The sequence below is a fragment of the Canis lupus genome, chromosome 8 (genome assembly GCF_048164855.1).
Source record: "Canis lupus baileyi chromosome 8, mCanLup2.hap1, whole genome shotgun sequence".
Lineage (NCBI taxonomy): Eukaryota > Metazoa > Chordata > Mammalia > Carnivora > Canidae > Canis > Canis lupus.
Genome location: NC_132845.1, coordinates 40,108,674 through 40,128,585, shown reverse-complemented (window position 1 = coordinate 40,128,585; position 19,912 = coordinate 40,108,674). Strand labels below are relative to the sequence as shown.

At 46.4% G+C, this 19,912-nt stretch overlaps 1 protein-coding gene across 1 annotated transcript in view; it reads left to right on the top strand.

The window, feature by feature from the left end:
• TRAP1 (TNF receptor associated protein 1) overlaps positions 1-19,912 on the top strand; it is a 51,817-nt gene that overhangs the window by 16,532 nt on the left and 15,373 nt on the right. The window contains exons 2-6 of the mRNA XM_072835538.1: positions 13,062-13,226; positions 14,459-14,541; positions 15,789-15,929; positions 18,028-18,099; positions 19,416-19,576. Coding sequence (XP_072691639.1) covers positions 13,062-13,226; positions 14,459-14,541; positions 15,789-15,929; positions 18,028-18,099; positions 19,416-19,576 — 622 coding nt within the window. The remainder of the gene's footprint in view (positions 1-13,061; positions 13,227-14,458; positions 14,542-15,788; positions 15,930-18,027; positions 18,100-19,415; positions 19,577-19,912) is intronic.

Sequence of the window (19,912 nt, the reverse complement as noted above, 5' to 3'; positions counted from 1 at the left end):
CTCAAACCCAGGACCCTGGGATCATGATCTGAGCCACCCAGGTGCCCCAAATTCTTTAAGTTTTAATGTCATATTTTGAAGCTCTTTTTTTTTTTTTTAGATTTTATTTATTTATTTGTTTATTTATTTATTCATTCATTCATTCATTCATTCGACACACAGAGACAGAGACACAGGCAGAGGGAGAATCAGGCTTCCTACTGGAAGCCTGATGCGGGACTTGATCCCAGGACCCCGAGATCATAACCTGACGCTCAACCGCTGAGCCACCCAGGTGCCCGAAGCTCTTTCGTTAGACATATATTTGTGATTAAGCTTTCCTGATAAATTGTATCTTTTATTGTTCTGAAATATCTCTTTTTCTCAGATAATACTTGTTTTGATGTCTTTTGTGTGATAATATGGCCGCTCCATCCTTATTAGGCTTACTTTGTGCATGGCATCTCATGTTCTGTCCATTCCATTTCGGTATTTTTATGTTTTTATGTATTTTTCTTAATTTAAGATTTTATTTATGTGAGAGAGAGAGAGAAAGAGAAGACACAGAGGGGGAAGAGAGGGGGAGAGAGAATTTCCCAAGCAGACTCCATGCTGAGTGCAAGACCAACACAGGGCTTGAGACCACAACCGGAGGTGAAATCAAGAGTAGCACAATTAACCAACTGAGCCCCCATGTTCTTCAATGTTTTTATATTTGATGTGCTTGTTTTGTTTTTGGTTTTTTTATTTTTATTTATTTATTTATTTTTTTGATGTGCTTGTTTTGTAAGCAGCATATCATTAGGTCTTGCTTTTATTATTTCTGACAATCTTTGCCTTATAATTGGAGTGTTTTAGTCCATTAACAGAAAATGCAGGGGTACCTGGGTGACTCAGATGGTTGTGTCTGCCTTCAGCTCAGGTCATTATCTCAGGGTCCTGGGATCGAGCCCTGTGTCGGGCTCCCTGCTCAGCAGGGAGTCTGCTTCTCCCTCTGCCCCTCCATCTACTTAGTGCTTGCTCTCTCTTTTTCTCTCAAATAAGAAAAATCTTTAAAAAATATATATGCAATTGGTATAGTTGGATTTATCTCTATTTTATTGTCTTCTCTCATTTTTTCCCCCTCTCTCCTCCTTTCCTTGCCTTCTTTTGGATCAGTAAATATTTTTTAGAATTCCATTTTAGTTCATCTAATGCTTTTTTAAGCTATCTGTTGTGTCATTTTTTTAGTGGTTACTCTGGTGAATGCGGTGTTCATCTTTCTTAGTCTGTTTAGAATTATTACTGCAATACTTTGTAGAAAATGTAAAAACTTTGCACCTGTATTAAAGTGCATTTCTTCTCTGTATTCCATCCTCTATGTTAGAGTTGTCATATGTATAGCATGTACACCTGTTATAAACTCCATAAGACGATGTTTTAATTTTTTTTTAATTAAGAGGAAGAGCATTTCCACTCAGCCTGAAGAATTGTAGCATTTGTTTTCCTGCCTGTCTGCTCTTGAAGACTTTAAAGATGTACCATCGCCTTCTGGAAAGTTAGCTGTCATTCAGATTATTGTTCTTCCATGTAATATGTTGCTTTTCTCTGGCTACTTCCATGATTTTCTTTTTATTTGGTTTTCAGCAGTTGACTATGATATGCCTGGGTGCTTTTCTTTGAAATTATCCTGGTAGTGGTTCACTTGAACCACTACCATTTACCATTTGAATCTGTAAATGTATGTCTTTCACAAACTTTGGGGGAAATTTTCAGTCATTTCTTCAAATATTTTTTTCTGCCCTATTCTCTTTCCCATCTCCTTTTGGAACTCCATTTACATGTATGTAAAACTTTTTTTTCTGTTGTCTCACACATGCTTGAGACCCTGTTCATTTGTTTTTTTGTTTTGTTTTTTGTTTTTTTAAAGATTTTATTTATTTATTCATGAGAGACAGCGAGAGAGGCAGAGGGAGAAGCAGGCTCTATGCTGGGAGCCCGATGTGGGACTTGATCCCGGGACTCCAGGATCACGCCCTGGGCCGAAAGCAGACGCTTAACCTCTGAGCCACCCAGGGATCCCCTGTTCATTTGTTTTTAATCTTTTTCCCCTCTGTTTCACACTGAGTAATTCCTGTCAGTCTTTTTTTTGTTTTGTTTTTTTTTGTTTTTTTTTGTTTTTTTTTTCTGTCAGTCTTTTTTTTAAAGTTCACAGAGTCTTCTCTGGTGTCTCCCCTTGATTGATAAGCTTTCTAATTAATTTTTAAATTTCGGTTACTTTATTTTTTGCACCTAGAATTTCTACTTGGTTCTTCTTTTAAGAGTTTATATATCTTGGGCAGCCCGGGTGGCTCAGCTGTTTAGCGCCGCCTTCAACCCAGGGCATGATCCTGGGGCCCAGGATCGAGTCCCATGTCGGGCTCCCTGCACGGAGCCTGCTTCTCACTCTGCCTGTGTCTCTGCCTCTCTCTGTGTGTGTGTGTGTCTCTCATGAATAAATAAATAAAATCTTAAAAAAGGGGGAGGGGTTATATATCTCTGAAATTTCCCACCTTTAATTTAGGACTTTTTTTTTTTTTTTTTTTAAGATTTTATGTATTTATTCATGAGAGACACAGAGAGGCAGTGACAGAGGCAGAGGGAGCAGCAGGGTCCCTGAGAGGAGCCCGATGTGGGACTCGAGACACTCAACCACTGAGCCACCCAGGTGTTCCTTAAGACTGTTTTGAAACCTTTTGTTCCAACATCTGATTCTTCTTGGCACCAGTCTCCATTTATTGACCCTTCTCTCTCTCTCTCTCTTAGTTTTTTCATTTTTTCATTTTTGTTTATTTATTTTTTAAAGATTTTATTTATTCATGGGAGACACAGAGAGAGAGAGGCAGAGACACAGGCCGAGGGAGAAGCAGGCTCCATGCAGGGAGCCCGATGCGGGACTCAATCCTGGGACTCCAGGATCACACCCTGGCCCAAAGGCAGTCACCAAACCACTAAGCCACCCAGGGATCCCCTCTTTTTTTTTTTTTTTTAATTCAATTTGCCAACATATAGTATAACACCCAGTGCTCATCTCATCAAGTGCCCTCCTCAGTCCCCATCACCCAGTTACCCCATCCCCCCACCCATCTTCCCTTCTGCAACCCTTTGTTTCCTAGGAGTCTCTCATGGTTTGTCTCCCTCTCTAATTTTTTCCACTCAGTTCCCCTCCTTTCCCTTATAATCCCTTTCACCATTTCTTATATTCCACGTATGAGTGAAATCATATGATGATTGTCCTTCTCCACTTGACTTATTTCACTCAGTATAATACCCTCCATACTTTCTAGTTCCATCTATGTCGAAGCAAATGATGGGTATTTGTCTTTTCTGACGGCTGAGTAATATTCCATTGTGTATACATACCACATCTTTATCCATCATTTGTTGAAGGACATCGTGTCTCCTTCCACTATTTGGCTATTGTGGACACATTGCTGCTATGAACATTGGGGTGCAGGTGTCATCTGTATTTTTGGGGTAAATACCCAGTAGTGTGATTGCTGGATCATAGGGTAGCTCTATTTTTAACTTCTTGAACCTCCAGAGCGGCAATACCAGTTTGCATTCCCACCAATGGTGCAAGAGGGTTCCCCTTTCTCCATGTCCTCTCCAACATTTGTTTTTTCCTGTCTTGTTAATTTCACCTCACTGGTGTGAGGTGGTATCTCAGTGTGTTTTGATTTATATTTCCCTGATGCCAAGTGATGTGGAGCATTTTTTCATGTGGTTGTTGGCCATGTGTATGTCTTCTTTGGCGAAATGTCTGTTTATCTCTACTGCCCATTTCATGACTGGATTATTTGTTTCTTGGGTGTTGAGTTTGGTAAGTTCTTTCTTTATAGATCTTGGATACTAGCATTTTATCTGATATGTCATTTGCAGATGTCTTCTCCCATTCTGTAGGTTGTCTTTTAGTTTTGTTGACTGTTTCCTTTGCTGTGCAGAAGCTTTTTATTTTGATTAAGTCCCAATAGTTCATTTTTGCTTTTGTTTCCCTTGCCTTCATAGATGTATCTTGCAAGAAGTTGCTGTGGTCAAGTTCAGAAAGGTTGTCTGCATTCTCCTTTAGGATTCTGATGGATTCTTGTCTCACATTTGGATCTTTCACCATTTTGAGTTTATCTTTGTGTATGGTGCAAGAGAGTGGTCTAGTTTCATTCTTTTGCATGCGGCTGTCCAATTTTCCCAACACCTTTTATTGAAGAGACTGTCCCTTTTCCAGTGGATGGTCTTTCCTGCTTTGTTGAATATTAGTTGACCATAGAATCGAGGGTCTATTTCTGGGTTCTCTATTTTGTTCCATTGATCTATATGGATTGACCCTTCTCTTGAGCAGGGGTCACGCTGTCCTGTTTCTCTGTACATAGAGTAACTTGTTATTACATCCTGGATATTGTGGATGTTACCTTGTGGAGTTTCTTTTTTTTTTTTTTTTTTTTCAAGATTTTATTTATTCAAGAGAGACACAGAGAGAGAGAGAAACAGAGACACAGGCAAAGGGAGAAGCAGGCTTCATGCCCGACGCAAGACTCAATCTTGAGTCTCTAGAACCACACGCTGGGCCAAAGGCGGTGCTAAACCGCTGAGCCTCCCGGGCTGCCCTCTTATGGAGTTTCTTCTTTTGTATTATTCTGAAGAGTATTTCTTGTTTTAAAGTGGGCTATTAAACGGGTTGGACTCAAGCTGCAAACAGAAGAGTTTGATTCTTTTATCCTTAATGGGCTGTTTGCAGTTAGCCCCACACATGCGTGGTTCAACTGCTGAGCCACCCAGATGTTCCGAGACTTAGAAGAATTTATTCCCTGAACTGGGAGCTCCCTTTCTCTGACTCTCCGTTCTGGGACACCCCCCACCCCACACATACCCTTTACCCTTTTTTTTTTTTAAGACTTTATTTATTTATTCCTGAGAGACACACAGAGAGAGCACATGAGCGTAGAAGCAGGGAGCCCGATTGTGGGACTCGATCCCGGGTCTCCAGGATCAGGCCCTGGGCCAGAGGCAGGCTCTAACCCGCTGAGCCACCCAGGGATCCCTACCTTTCACCTTTTATGGTTACTCTAATCTCTCTGGTTCTTTAGGCCAGAAAAAAATATACATTGTGTGTGTCAGCCAGCCTCCCTTTGTTGAACCTGCCTCCATTCTGTGTTGTTCCCTTCCTCCAAGTGTCAGCTCTCATCCAGAACCTGCTTGTCTTTGATGAGTTCTTCAGAGCCTTTTAGGTGGTCCTTTTTTGTGGTTCCTAAGTTTATGATTGTTACCCACAGGAGGTTTGTTATCCACAGGAAGTTTGGTTGGAGGCTGTAACTCTGCTGTACTGGCAGTGGCATTCTCTAGTAAAGACAAAAAGTTAAATTATTCTTATCTCTTCCACATGTGATAAAAAGGGAGACTGTCCATTTGGGATATGTAATCAGGAAAACAGTCTGAACAGTCTACATATTTCTCATGGCTTAAAATACTAAGTGTGTCCATATCTAAAGTACTATACTTAAGATGTCATTATGAAGCAAAACCATAGTAAGAACAGGGGCGCCTGGGTGGCTCAGTCAGTTAAGCATCCCATTCTTTTCTTTTTTAAAAAATTTTATTTATTCATAAGAGAGAGACAGAGGCAGAGACATAGGCAGCGGGAGAAGTAGGCTCCTCAAGGGGAGCCTGATGTGAGACTCAATCCCAGGAATCTGGGATCACACCCTGAGCCAAAGGCAGATGCTCAGTCACTGAGCCACCCGAGTGTCCGGAGCGTTCAACTCTTGATTGCAGCTCAGGTCATGATCTCAGGGTTGTGAGATCTGAGCCTCACGTGGGCTTCTTGTTCAGCAGTCTGCTTTTCTTCCTTTTCTTCTCCTTCCGCCCCCACCTCCACCCCCGCTTGTACATGTGCTCTGCCTCTCTAAATAAAACAAATAAATAAATAAATAAATAAATAAATAAATAAATAAATAAAATCTTTTAAAGAGACAAACCATAGTAAGAACAATGGCTGATGTAGAGGGGAGATGAGTGATTAAAAAGGAAAGTCCCCAGTGTGTTTTGACTCCTTTACCTTACTTGGCTGCCCGTGTAGGCAGTTGCATTTTTAATTCTTGCTTCCTAGTCAGAAATGGCCCTGCCAGACCACTAACACTGTCTTTTGGCTGATCAAGCTCCCAGATGGACTGTTCTTGAGCATGGTGATGTTTGCAGTGATGCAAACGAGAGCTGCTTTTGCACTAGAGGCCATGGAGTATGGAGAAGTACGGGTGCTCTCACCTTCATTTGTTTGATACTAAGAAATACAGACATGTTCTACATGAGCAAAAAGCCAGTAATAAAAGGGGCTTCTGGGTGGCCCAGTTGGTAAAGTGTCCAACTCTTTTTTTTTTTTTTTTTTTAAGATTTTATTTATTTGAGAAAGAGAGAGCTCAAGAGAGTGCAAGAGAGCACAAGTGGTGGAGAGGGAGAAGCAGGCTGCCTCAATCCCAGGACCCTGGGATCATGACCTGAGCCTAAGGTGGCTGCTTAACCAACTGAACAACCCAGGTGCCCCAGTCATCCAACTCTTGATCTCAGCTCAGGTATGGATCTCAGGGTTGAGTTCAAGCCCCACACTGGGCTCCATGCTGGGCATGGAGCTGAAAAGAAAAGAAAAGAGAAGAGAAGGGGAGGGGAGGGGAGGGGAGGGGAGGGGAAATGCCACAAGCTGGCTTAGAGCAGCAGTTTGAAATGAGCGGCATAGGAAATAAGTTCTGTGAATTCACAGTAGAGAGAAGCGGTTCCAAAGTGCTGGGGGTGGGAGGACTTCACACTGGACTCTGAAATAGTTTGGGCAGAGAGAGGGATGTGTTTGCAGGCAGAGGAAACAGTATGAGCACTGGCAGGTTTGTGTGGGATGTCAGATCAAACTATTGTTCCCATTTTGTGCCACCCCAAACCACCAAACAGATTAACACGCAGGCATTGCCACCAGCCCTGAGGTTTGTGGTTTTTCCTGCAGGGTGTAGAGGAAACATGAGGACAGCTACTGTGCAGATAGTGTGTTTGTATCTGCATCAGGCAGATTGACTGCACTGTTGGTTTATTCTTACAGTCCCTGTGGGAAGTTAACTCTCAATCAAATATGCTCTTAATAGTGCTGTTGGTTACAGTTGTCGTGCAGTTATAATGGAAAGTCTGAAAGCCCTGGTTGGAAATACGGATTAGTAATTTTTTCTTTTCCCTAACAAGGAGGACTCCTGTTTCTCCTATTGTGAATAACAAATCGTTCCAAAAAGATCCTACTCAGTGGGGAAAGCAACAGGAATAGGGAAAGTGAGACATGGGGAAACTGTTGAATCTTGGAGTGAGGAAGGCCTTTATCAGTAGGACAAATTTTGGGAGGCTGCTCACCTCGCCTAGCATGGCTGCATCAACTTCATGGAGTCTGAGGCTGTGCTCGGCTCCCGGTGCATGGAGCCTGCTTCTCCCTCTGCCTATGTCTCTGCCTCTCTCTCTCTCTCTCTCTCTCTCTCTCTGTATGTGACTATAATAAATTTAAAAAAAAAAAAAAAGTTTCCAAAATCCTATCTTAAAAAATATATGGATAGGTGCTCAGTCTTGCTCGTAATGAGAGAAATGTAAACAAAAACTATAGCAAAATTTTTACTTGACCAATAGGCCAAAGTCCAAAGTTTTTCTAACGTGTCTTGGCCGGAGTGCAAGGTGACACACATGCACATGCTGCTGCCAAGAGTGTAAGCTGATGGTCTCTGGAGGGTGACCTGCAGCATTGACCACAGTGTAAACTGGATGTGACCTGGGACCTGTGACCCTAACATCTACATGTGTGCTCAGATGTGTGTCCGGGCACGAATGAAATGATGTGTGTACGAGAATATTCTTTAGAGTGCTGCTTTTTATTTTTGAAGCTTGTTATTTTGGAATATTTTGTACTCGACAGGGCTGTTACAGAAGTAATAACAGGCTTCCCTTCCCTTAGTTTCTCCCAGTGTTAATATCTTAGGTAACCACAGTACAGTGACTAGAAAATCAAGTAGTGGGACGCCTGGGTGGCTCAGCGGTTGAGCGTCTGCCTTCGGCTCAGGGCGTGATCCCACGGTCCTGGGATCGAGTCCCACATTGGGCTCCCTGCATGGAGCTCCTTCCTCTGCTTGTGTCTCTGCCTGCCCCTCTCTCTGTGTCTCTCATGAATGAATGAATGGAATCTTAAAAAAAAAAAAAGGAAATCAAGTAGTGGTGGTGGCGCACTGTTGACTAATGTGCTGATCTTATTCGAATTGAACCAGTGTTACCCATCCGTGTCCTCCTCTGTCCAGGACCCCATACCTCAGGGGGGTCTGCGTGCCTTCTCATTCCTTTCTGCCTTCTCCTGGTTCCTCCGTCTGTGTGTATCCTTCAGGATTGTGACATTTTTTTAAGAGGACTGCCTGTTAATTCATAGGATATCCCTTGATCTGGGTTTGTCTGATGGTGTTTTTATGATTAGGTGGAGATGTGTTTTTTTTTTCTCCTTGTTTTTTATTTTTATAATATATATTTTTTCACATTTTTAAATTTAAATTCAATTTGTCAACATGTAATATAAGGCAGAGATACATTTTTGGCAAGAAGACAAGGGAAGGGAGGCTATGCCCTCCCACCCCACCAGGATTTCAGGATGTTGACCAGTCTTGTTCGTGGTGACGGCAATTGTGGTTACCTGGTCAAGAGGTATCTTCCACTTTCTTCACGGCAAACAACTGTTTTGGGTGTCCTTTGGGGAATACTGTGAGATTATGCAGATATTCTCGTGGACGTTTAACACCTCAACAGTGTATACCTGTCATAGCTGTTACCGTGCTTGCCCGATGCTGACTGTTTCCACCATTCGTAATACATTTATTTGTTCATTGTAATTGTGCTGTGAGGAAGAGGTCTTTTCTCCTCCATGTATTGATAAGTCATTTAAGCATGGACTAACTTTTTTTTTTTTTTTTTTGACATTCTTACTTCCTTTGCCGGCTATAAGGTTGCAGTCCGTTACTGTCATCCTTTTGTCGCTCACAGAGTCCTAGGATTTGCCTTCGGAGGCACCTTCCAGTTGGAGCCTGTGCCCGTTCGAAGCACCCAATCCCCGGGGGCCCTTCCTTCCGTCTGGCACATCTTTGTGTTCTCCAAGGGCTGTGGAGAACGGCCTTTAGGCACCCAGGTCTGCATGCTGGGGAGGGTGACTGTCCAACACAGTGTGCCCAGGACCGCGATGTTTCCTGAGGCCTGGGCCTCCCTAGCTCGTTGCTGCTGGGCCTCCCCCGCCTGCGGGCCTCACTCACTCACACCCCCGCTCCCCATACTGGTTCCTGCACCCCTGCCGTAAGTCAGGAGGAATCTCGTGGCCGCACTGTGCCTCCACTTCCGCATGAAGCTGGCCCCCCCGCTTTGGTACCTGCTTCCTCCTGACTCGGGCCCCACCAGGTACTTACTTGCCAGATCCGTGTCTGCGTGAAGCAGGTTCAGAAGCACTAAGATTCTGCTGCGGTGATTATATGCAGTGCTTTCTGAGGCTAACTTCACAACCACAGCACCTTTTTCTGAAGTCACCTGGGATAATTCTTGGCTTTTAGGGTGCTTCTGTTGTTCATAACACAGTTACACGTGTTTGTTAGGGTTCTGTCTTGTGGAATGTCCCCCATGCACACCAGGTGCCCCTCCGTACTCCTTGCTGCTTGCGTGAGAACTGTAGTACTGAGAGTCACATATACGAAGGGGCGGGCTCAGAAAAGTCACATGCCCCTCGGCTCTGCTCCCCTGTCCCCAACTCCCCACTCTTTCTTTTGTTCCCATGTGCCCACTATGAGTTGAGGTGTTGTTTCCCCAAAAGATGTTGAAATCCTGACCTCCACGACCTGTCAATATGACCTTATTTGGAAATGAGGTCTTTGCAGTTCATCAAGTTAAGATGAAGCTGTTAGGGTGGGTCCTGGTTCAGGATGACCATGTCTTTATAAAACGGTGGAATTTGGATACAGAGTCTGATGTGCAAGAGGGAAGATGCCATATCCAAGCTGAGGGACACCTGAGGCTATGGAATCGAAGAGGGCTGAGGGCAGATTCTCCCTCACAGCCTCAGAAGGAACCAGCCGTGCTGGCATTCTAGGCTCCAGAACTTTGAGATGGAAAATTTCTGTGATTTCCGCTGCCCAGTCTTTGATGCTCTGCCACAGACCCCCGGACACAGTTCGCAGCCCTTCTAGATAGTCCGTTTCTTGTGGTTTGAATTGTGTGCCTCCAGAAGATATGTTTAGGTCCTACCCCTGGGTACCTGTGAATGTGACCCTATCTGGAAATAGGGTCTTTGCAGATGCAAAAAAAGATGAGAGTGTACCGAATTAGCGGGAGCCCCAAATCCCGTGTAACTGGTGTCTGACAGGGAGATCTGGACATAGGGAAGACGCGCACGGGGAGGAGGAGACCATGTGACAACAGGGTCAGAGATCGGAGCCAGGCAGCTGCTGGCAGAGATGTAGACCAAACTTCCTTAGAGCTTCTGGGAGGAACCAGCCCTGCTCACACCTTGATGTTGGACTTCTGCCCTCCAGAACTGTGAGGGGCTAGGTTTCCGCTTTTAGCCACCCAGTGTGTGCCACTTTTCTTCCAGCAGCCCTGTGACATGATCTCCCAGGTTTCTGGTTTATCCTGACTGTTTCTTCTGCACAGAAGAATGGAAACATGCATATCTTTTTGTATCATCTCTTTTTGTCCATAAAGGAGGGTGACATGTGGTAGATAATTCTTTGACGTTTCAGAGCATTATTTAAAAATTTTTTAAAAGATTTTATTTATTCATGAGAGACACAGAGAGAGAGAGAGGCAGAGACATGGGCAGAGGGAGAAGCAGGCCCCGTGCAGGGAGCCTGACGTGTGACTCAATCCCAGGACTCCAGGATCAGGCCCTGGGCTGAAGGTGGCGCTAAACCTTTGAGCCGCCTGGGCTCAAAGATTTTATTTGAGGGACGCCTGGGTGGCTCAGGTTTGGTGGTTTGGTGTCTGCCTTCGGCTCAGGGTGTGATCCCGGAACTCCAGGATAAAGTCCCACATTGGGCTCTCTACATGGAGCCTGCTTCTCCCTCTGCCTGTGTCTCTGCCTCTCTCTCTGTGTCTCTCATGAATAAATAAATAAAATCTTAAAGATTTTATTTGAGAGAGAGAGAGCACAAACGGAGAGAGCGGGCGAGAGAAAAGCAGACTCCCTGCAGAGCAGAGAGCCTGATGCGGGGCTTTGATCCCAGGATCCTGAGATCTGACCTGAGCCGAAGGCAGACGCTTCCTCAACTGAGCTACCTGGAGCATTATTTTAACGGCATAAGACTAGAAACAGTTTAAACATCCATCAGTTGAACACTAAGTACTTACCCATTACAGTGGAATACCATTCGTTAAAAAGAATAGGGAGCTCTGTAGACAGAAATGAAATAATCTGTGAGGTGTGTGTTCTTTTTTTATATTTTTCAACTATGTGGATAAAGTGAACAATGCAATTAGGCCCAGATTATTAAATATTTAGGCTGTTTGAAAATTGAATATTTTTTTTCTTTTTTTTTTTTTAATTTTTATTTATTTATGATAGTCACAGAGAGAGAGAGAGAGGCAGAGACACAGGCAGAGGGAGAAGCAGGCTCCATGCACCGGGAGCCCGACGTGGGATTCGATCCCGGGTCTCCAGGATCGTGCCCTGGGCCAAAGGCAGGTGCCAAACCGCTGCGCCACCCAGGGATCCCAAAATTGAATATTTAAATGTTTTTAAGGTGTTGTGCAAAGGTCATGTTATTTGGAAATCCAGGAATAAGCTTAAAGAAAAGGCAAATTTTTATACCTCATAGGAATGTGGAAGTTGATTGAGTTTTGAAACCTCCAGGTCCTTTCTGGACACTCTGAATCATTCCTTTCTGACTGTGACGTGTGTGGGGCACAGCGGGGGGCGCTTGGGGTGTCCGGTCTGTCTCCTTGAAAGCCTTGGGCAGTAAGTACCTCCTCCGTCGCGCCAGTCCTGGCCTGGGAGTCTTGGAGTCAGGTGAGCGATGCTGTCCCAAGGGGCTGCTGGAGAGTGTGGGTTCCGTCCCGCCGGGTGGACGACGGCTGTCCGCGGAGGATGGTTGTGCAGCGCCAGGCCGTGGGCGGCCGCGCCAAGTCGAGGATGTCTGCCTCCTGCCCTCACACTGGGTTCTCTGTTCGCTGTGCTGCACGCAGAGTGTGACAGTGTGCGTCCCTTTCCTGATTACAAGGTAGAGGAGATCATTTGCTGGCTTTCAGTTTTTATTTTATTTTATTTTTTATTTTTTAATTTTTTTAAATATTCATTTATACATGAGAGACACACAGAGGCAGAAACATAGGTGGGGGGAGAAACAGACTTCCTAAGGGGAGCCTGATGTGGGACTCGATCCCAGGACCCCGGGATCATGACCTGAGCTGAAGGCAGATGCTCAACTGCTGAGCCACCCAGGTGCCCCTGGTTTTCAGTTTTTAAATACACTAATTTTAAAAAATTGACAGTTTTGGACAAAAGGGAAGATAGTCATTGAGGGCTCGTTAGAACGTGTGAGAGTGTTTCGGAGCGTTCATATAAAAATTGGATCCCTCTTAAGGGTATCTTTTTTCCTTCCCCTGTTCATGGTTGTCAGAGGGTAAGGAAGGCTGGCCTGTGTTGCTTTGGGCTCGGAGTAGGGGTGGGGGCTGGGTGTGCCGAGGCCTGTTTGAATTCTGTTGGTTTGTGCAGGATCTGTCCGGGGCCACACATGGGCACTGGTGACAGAGGCCTCTGCCCCTTAGTTGGGGTTCATTCTTGGAATTTGATACGTGTGAGGATATGTTACCAGAACGTACACTGCAGTACCCACCGTGTATGGCCCTGCCTCCCTGAGTGCCCGATCTCGTCTGAAGTACCCACCAGCCGCTCAGCGTTCAGTCACTTCCATCTCTTCAGGTGATGTTGGGTCTTTCAAGCAATGGCCTGCCTTAGAGATCGCCACGTTAATGTTTGCAGGACCCACCAGACGTCTGTTTCCAGTGTCTTACTAAATGTTTGTTCTTCATGTTTGTCTTTCTAGGAAAACCCTTTCTTTGTCCTTGGAGGACTCCAGCCCAGTCCCGGAGCCCCAGGCGAAGCCTTGCGTCAAGCTTCCACGCTGGCCGGCTCTTCAGCTCGCAGGCTGCTGAGGACCAGACGGAGGAGCCCTTGCACTCCATCATCAGCAGCACCGAGACCGTTCAGGGTACTGTGTGCAGCCTGCATAGGCCCACTGCTGGCCTAGAAGGGGAAGTTTCTGAGGCAGAAGCAGTGATTGATAGAGCCGCCCACTTGCTTCAGACGAAAGGTCTTAGTTGGAGGGAGGGTTTCCCAAAACAAAGCATCCTCCGTTTCCTGCTTGGCAGGGAGCTTCTGACGGCCATCCTGGTGCGTCTTGCCCCCTCTGGTGGTCACCCGTGAGCTTGCGGCCAGCCACCTTCCCTGAGTGGTCGTGATTCATGGCACATCTGCTAATAATCAGGGAAGCAGGGTGTAAACCCAGCATTGGCCCTGTCGATGCAGGACTGCACTCTCAAGCTGTATGTCAACTCAGAAGTCTAGAAAAGCAATCTGGAGCCAGTCCTCAAGTGAGTCTATTTCTGGCTTTCACAGGAGATGACAACATAGTCTTTGATGTTTGGGTCAAGAAGTGAGGTTTTCTTGTTCATTTGCTATCTAAATAATTTGAAAACCAAATTTGGTTTTGAAGAATAGAACCCAGGGTCTGGTTGTTAGAACCCAGGGTCTGGTTGTTAGAGCCACTCGTCTTTCCCCTCCAAGCACCTTGGGAAGTGCTGGCCTGGACAGGCCCTCGAGGTAGCCCCTGAGGCGACAGGTCTCAGTGATGGGAAGCGGAGGAGGCTCCCTTTACCCCTTACTGTGGAGAGAGGGGACCACTGGCTTATTCTCCTCCTCCTGCCTCAGAGCCCCAGTGCCTTTGTTCCTTCCTTTTTTTGTTCACTTTCTTTTTTAAGATTTTATTTTTAGGGATCTCTGCGTGGTGCAGTGGTTTGGCGTCTGCCTTTGGCCCAGGGCGCGATCCCAGAGACCCGGGATCGAATCCCACATCGGGCTCCCGGTGCATGGAGCCTGCTTCTCCCTCTGCCTGTGTCTCTGCCTCTCTCTCTCTCTCTCTGTGACTATCATAAATAAATAATAAATAAAAATTAAACAAAAAAAAGATTTTATTTTTAAGTAATCTCTACACCCAATGTGGGGTTGAACTTGCGGCCCCAAGATCAAGAGTGCAATGTTCCACTCATTCAGCCAGCCAGGCACCCTTTTGTTCACTCTTTTGAAAAAAATGTTTAAAAAAAAAAAAGAAAAGAAAAAAATGTTTAAAACTTAGTACCTGAAACATTCTCTTGAATGTTGCGTAGCATGTTCCATGAAAATAGAAACTGAACTTTATTGGTCGTGTCTGTGATTCATTACCAGGTTCCGTTTCCAAACATGAGTTCCAGGCTGAAACAAAGAAGCTTCTGGACATTGTTGCCCGTTCCTTGTACTCAGAAAAAGAGGTGCAGTACCTGTTAATCATTCCTAGTATTAGCGGGGTTTCTTTTTGAGAAAATAATTTTTATGCTCTTCTAAGAAAATGCCAGGTAGTATAAAGCTGTGAGAACACATTAAATTTGGGTAGGTCTGGATCTTAGCTACCAACGAAAGTAATTTTACTAAAATCTGTTTAGGTTTCATGGACAGATAGGCCCAGATGATTCTTTGTGCTAGATTGACTCCAGGAGTTAATTTTTGTTGATCATTTAGAATCCCCCCAGGTATGGGCATGGGGTCCTGGGCTTCATTACTGTGGTAGTGGCGGTGAGGAGTGACAGGTGGAGGGAGAAGTCAAGAATAAGTGGTCCATTTCCATGCTCGATATTGCTAGAATGCAGAGAGGAGTTTTGAGGAAGAGTAAAGCACAATATTCCAAAGTTAAAAGGGACTTTTTAGGAAGTACTTTCAAGGCTTGTGCTGTTGCATACCATATTCAAGTATCCTGGTGATCTTCAGCTTCTGTTCTCTTGGGGTCACATCACCACACTTCCTCCCTCATGTGGAGGTAGAAGGTCTGTTTGAGGTCAAGGTGCTTCTCCAACGCAGATATGTAGTTGGGCTCTGTGGCCCTTTCCTCCCCTCACATGGTAGGCCTTCACTACAGGAAGCCATGAAGTCCATCTTCAGGAGGTAAAAGAAACAGTGTTAGGGCATATTCTGACATCCCTGGCCAAGAGTTGAGCCGGAAGCAATGGCACCAGGATCTTAAAGTTCGAGCTGATGTAACAGATTGGCACCTGCTCCGTTTTCAGGACGGAGCAGCAGGGTTAGAGTTTACTCCTTCAAGCTGTGTCAGGGAGAAGCCTGGGCCTTGAGTCATTTTGGGACCTGTGCTAGAGAAAGCCTCTGGGAAAGTGGGAGGTCTTTAATGGTTAAAACACTGAGTATTTAAAAAAAAAGACAAAACCACAGTATTCTTTGACAGTTCTTTCCCAACTTTTTTTTTTTTTTTTTTTAAGATTTTATTCATTTATTCATGAGACACAGAGAGAGAGATAGGCAGAGACACAGGCAAAGAGAGAAGCGGGCTCCATGCAGGGAGCCCGGTGTGGGACTCAATCCCGGGTCTCCAGGATCAGGCCCTGGGCTGAAGGTGGCGCTAAACCGCTGAGCCACCTGGGCTACCCTGTCTCCCAACTTTTAACACACACTTCGGGTGCTACTGACCGGTATGTCCCACGGTGCTAGCGTCATCTTCCCGCTTCTGTAGGTGTTTATACGGGAGCTGGTCTCCAATGCCAGTGATGCCTTGGAAAAGCTGCGTCACAAGCTGCTGTCTGAAGGCCAGACACTGCCGGAAATGGAGATCCACTTACAGACGGACGCTGAGAAAGGCACCATCACCATCCAGGTATCCCCTCCTGGGAGTCCTGCCTCGAAGCGCCGACCCTCTTCACACCTGGAGCGGGGGAGCTGGACACATCTTCACTGTGTCCAGCTCAGCTTCACTTCATTGTTGACTTGGGTTTTAACTTACTATAAAAATAGCATTTATTTAAATAATAATAATAATAATGTTCAATATAGAAAATTTGGAAAACACAGAGAAGAAGCAAATTTAAAATCACCGTATTGTTTGGGGATAACACCTGTTACCACGCTAACATGTGTCAGCATAGGGTTTCTGTGTGTTTATTTACCTATCTAAACATTGTTAAATTATGTATTATTTTTAGAATTCTGTCTTTACATTTTTAACTGTATTTATTGTCTCAGAACACATATTTCCCCATGTCATTAAGTATCCTGGGGTACAATTTTTAATCACAGCTCACTGGTTGAATTAATAGTCTTGCTTTAGATGAAGCAATACTTAACGGCTGTTGTAACCTTTTGAAAATATTAAGATCAGAAAGAAAGGCAAATGTGGGGGGCTTACCAAGCAGTGGTTCTGAGGGACACAATGTTGCCAAGCAGCTGCTTTAGAGCCCTGGGTGAGGTGGGAGGATGTGCTTCAGGGGTCACTGAGCAGATGTTTCTGACCTGGAGTTTCCTGCCTCCAGCAAGGGAGCTGGGTTTGGCCACCCAGGACGGTGCTAGAGGGGGGCCCTCGTGCTCTCTTGTCACTCATTCCGTCTGGTCTGTGTGTGTGCGCCTTTATGCAGTGATTTTAAGAAGTTTTTACTGAGGTGAGATTTACATACAGTAAAATTCAGGTTCAAGTGCACACGGCTTGGTAACATGATGCCAACGTGATTTGCTCACCCCAGATCCCTTCCTAACCTCTGTCAACCACTCATGTGCTCTCTGCCCTTTCAGGTTTGTATTTTCTAGAATCTGTAGGAACAGAGTTTGACTTCTCGCACTTGGCAGAGTGCTGTGAGATCCATTCCATCTCTGGTGCAGCGCGTAGCTGTAGCTTGTTCTGTTTCTCCCAGAGAAGTATTCTGTTGTACGTGCACAGCACACTTTGTCATCCGCTCGCCAAGTGATACGGGCTTGGGGTGTTACGAATAAAGCTGTTGGGGACATGTCTTTTCATTCCTCGGGTAAATGCCCAGGAGTGGGGCTGCTGGCTCAAGGAGAGAGTCTGTAACTTTGGGAGCCGCCCGGCTGCCTGCAGTGGCCGCATCTGGAAGGTCCCCCGCTGCATCCTCGCCAGCACTGGTTACTGTCAGCCTTGGAGATTGGGGCCATTCTAGTGGACGGGCAGCCTGTCTCAGTGTGGGTTTAGTGTGCATTTCCCTAACGATTAACGGTCGGTACTGAGCATCTTGTCGTGGGCTTGCCATTTCTGTATCTTCCTTGTGAAATGTCTGGATTTGGGGTTTATTTTCAATCAAGTTGTTTGTTGCTCTTTTTTTATTGAGTGTCTTTATATTATATATTTTGGGTATAAGTTCCTTATTAGATATACTTTGCCAATTTTTTTCCCCAGTCTTTGGTTTGCCTTTTTATTTTCTTGGTGGTTTTTGAAAAAGAAAGGTTTTAATTGCATTAATGTCTAGTTTATTTTATCACTTGCTCCGTCTGTGTTTCTTTTTAGCAGCCTGAGATATCTCTGCCCCTCCCACAGTCAGACTTTCCCATTTTCTTGCAGAGGTTCTGCAGTCTCGCTCGTCCTCTGGGACTGATCTATTGGGGGCCTGGTGTGTGTGTTGGGGGGGCTGGGGTTGAATGAGGTTTTAGCCCTGTGTCTTTTCCTTTTCTCTGTCAAGTTTTCCTGGAACCTTTGTCAAAGCTCAAGGGACGCAGTCTGCACAGCTTTGTTTCTGGACCCTCTTCTGTCTCCTGGCTCTTCCTGTGTCTGCCTGCTAGTAGGGTTTGTTCTTGTGCAGCCTGACCTCTGAGGCTAGAGCCGGTCTCTCTAGTGACTTGTGCTATGACTTCTCGGGGTCCCACCTGATAGGTGTAACTAATAGCCACTTGTGCCCCGGGGCCGTCCACCCGCCTGTCTGTCCCAGCCCCCCAAGTTCTGGCTTCAGAGCTCAGCCTGCCTCTCTCCTCAGGACACTGGCATCGGGATGACACAAGAAGAGCTGGTATCCAACCTGGGAACGATCGCCAGGTCGGGGTCAAAGGTAAGCCCCCCACTGCCCCTTCCTCAGCTGCGGCAGCTGCTGCCCCTGGGGGCTCGAGGGTCTCTCCTCGAGGCTGCCCCAACCAGAGGGGCCACGACTCTGCTGCCAGCTTCAGTAGGAGCGTTCTCGGGCATTAGCTTCGTTAGTGCTGAGAGAGCCTTACAACATGGTTTCCTGGCCGTCACGAAGACCTCTGAGGTGATTTTTCTTTCCTATAGACGAAGAGATGGAAATCAGTCCTTTGCCCGTAGCTAGAAATCAGCCGACCCTAGGCTCAAAGCCTGTCCGGGAGAGTCTGGAATGCACCCTTCTGCCTTCCATGTTGCTCCCTCGCTCAGTGATGGCTTGAGGCAGAGGGGGCCCGGCAGAGGTCAACCTCCTTCCTCTCCATCCTCAGCACTGTTCACAAGAATGGGTCACATTTGCAGATGGGTGGCTTTGTGGGGAGGCGGCACCCTGGGGGCCGTGGCTGCCGTGACCCCAAGGGGGTGGTCATGGGGCCTCTGCCAGTAGCGCCTGTGCCAGCCCGAGTCGCAGGCTGCTGGTCCTCGGCTCCTGGTGTGCCTGTTCTTGGATTTGTGGGCCTAAGTGGTGCCTAAAACGGTACTTGACGAACATGCATGAGATAGTCTAATTGTTGTTCCAGAATGATTGCAGAAATTCTACTTTTAAGGAAAGTCGGTGCCGTCACATAGAGTAGCCACCAGCTACACGTGTGCCTGTTGGAATTTAAGTTAAGTTCCTCAGGCACACCAGCCCCAGTTCAAGTGCTCGGTAGCCAAGTGCAATCCGCGGCCACCATATTGGGCCACATAGAACATTTCTGTCACTGCGGATGGCGTCACAGCAATGAATATGTGCATTTTGTTTCATTTTTAATCTTAGGAACTTTGATAAACATAAGTTATAAAAATTAAGTGCCTCCTGAAACGGTATCAAACCTGAATTTGGCATGTACCATTTCCTCACTAAGCTTCACGTCTAGGAGACATCAGAAGACACATTTAGGAGCCCTTGCCCCCAACTCTGGGGGGTCAGTCCTTTCTGTGCCCTGCCCGTTCAGACACCCGTGCCCCCCCCCCCCCCCGGAGTGTGGCCCGCAGCCGACAGGCTGGCTTGTGGCCTCTGAGTCAAATACAGACCCAGTCTGCACGTTGCCCCGCTGGGGCTCTCCGTGAGAAACCACTTACCATGATCATCTTGAGGATTAAGGGTGATCTCCACCTGTGCTAGAGGAGCGGACACAGGCAATCACAAACGTCCGTTCTCCCTGGGGAAGGGGCCGCCCTCCCTCTGACCAGCCTTCGCCACTGCAGGCCTTTCTGGATGCGCTGCAGAACCAGGCGGAGGCCAGCAGCAAGATCATTGGCCAGTTTGGAGTGGGTTTCTACTCTGCTTTCATGGTGGCTGACAGAGTGGAGGTGTATTCCCGCTCAGCGGCCCCGGGCAGCCCTGGTTACCAGTGGCTCTCCGACGGGTGAGTGAGAGTGGGCCTCGTGTCCCACACGGGGAGCGCCCCGGGGCCACCGTGGCCACGCAAACCTGATGTGCGCTTTGGGAGTCAGCTGAAGTGTTCCTCTTCGCTTGGAAAGTTCGAGTGTCCCGAAGGCCCTCCTGGGATTTTCTGTGGAGCCTGAACCTCACACTGTGGGGAGCCTCCAGGTGGCCCGTGCGGTCTGTTCCTGTGGTGTGTGCTCTGGAGTGTGGCCTGTGCCAGGCGGGGCTCCTTTGTGAATGGCTGACCTTAGGGTGGGCGGTCACCAGGCGGCAGCCTCACTGGACTGTTCTATGGGAGCTCACTGCTGATTCCTTC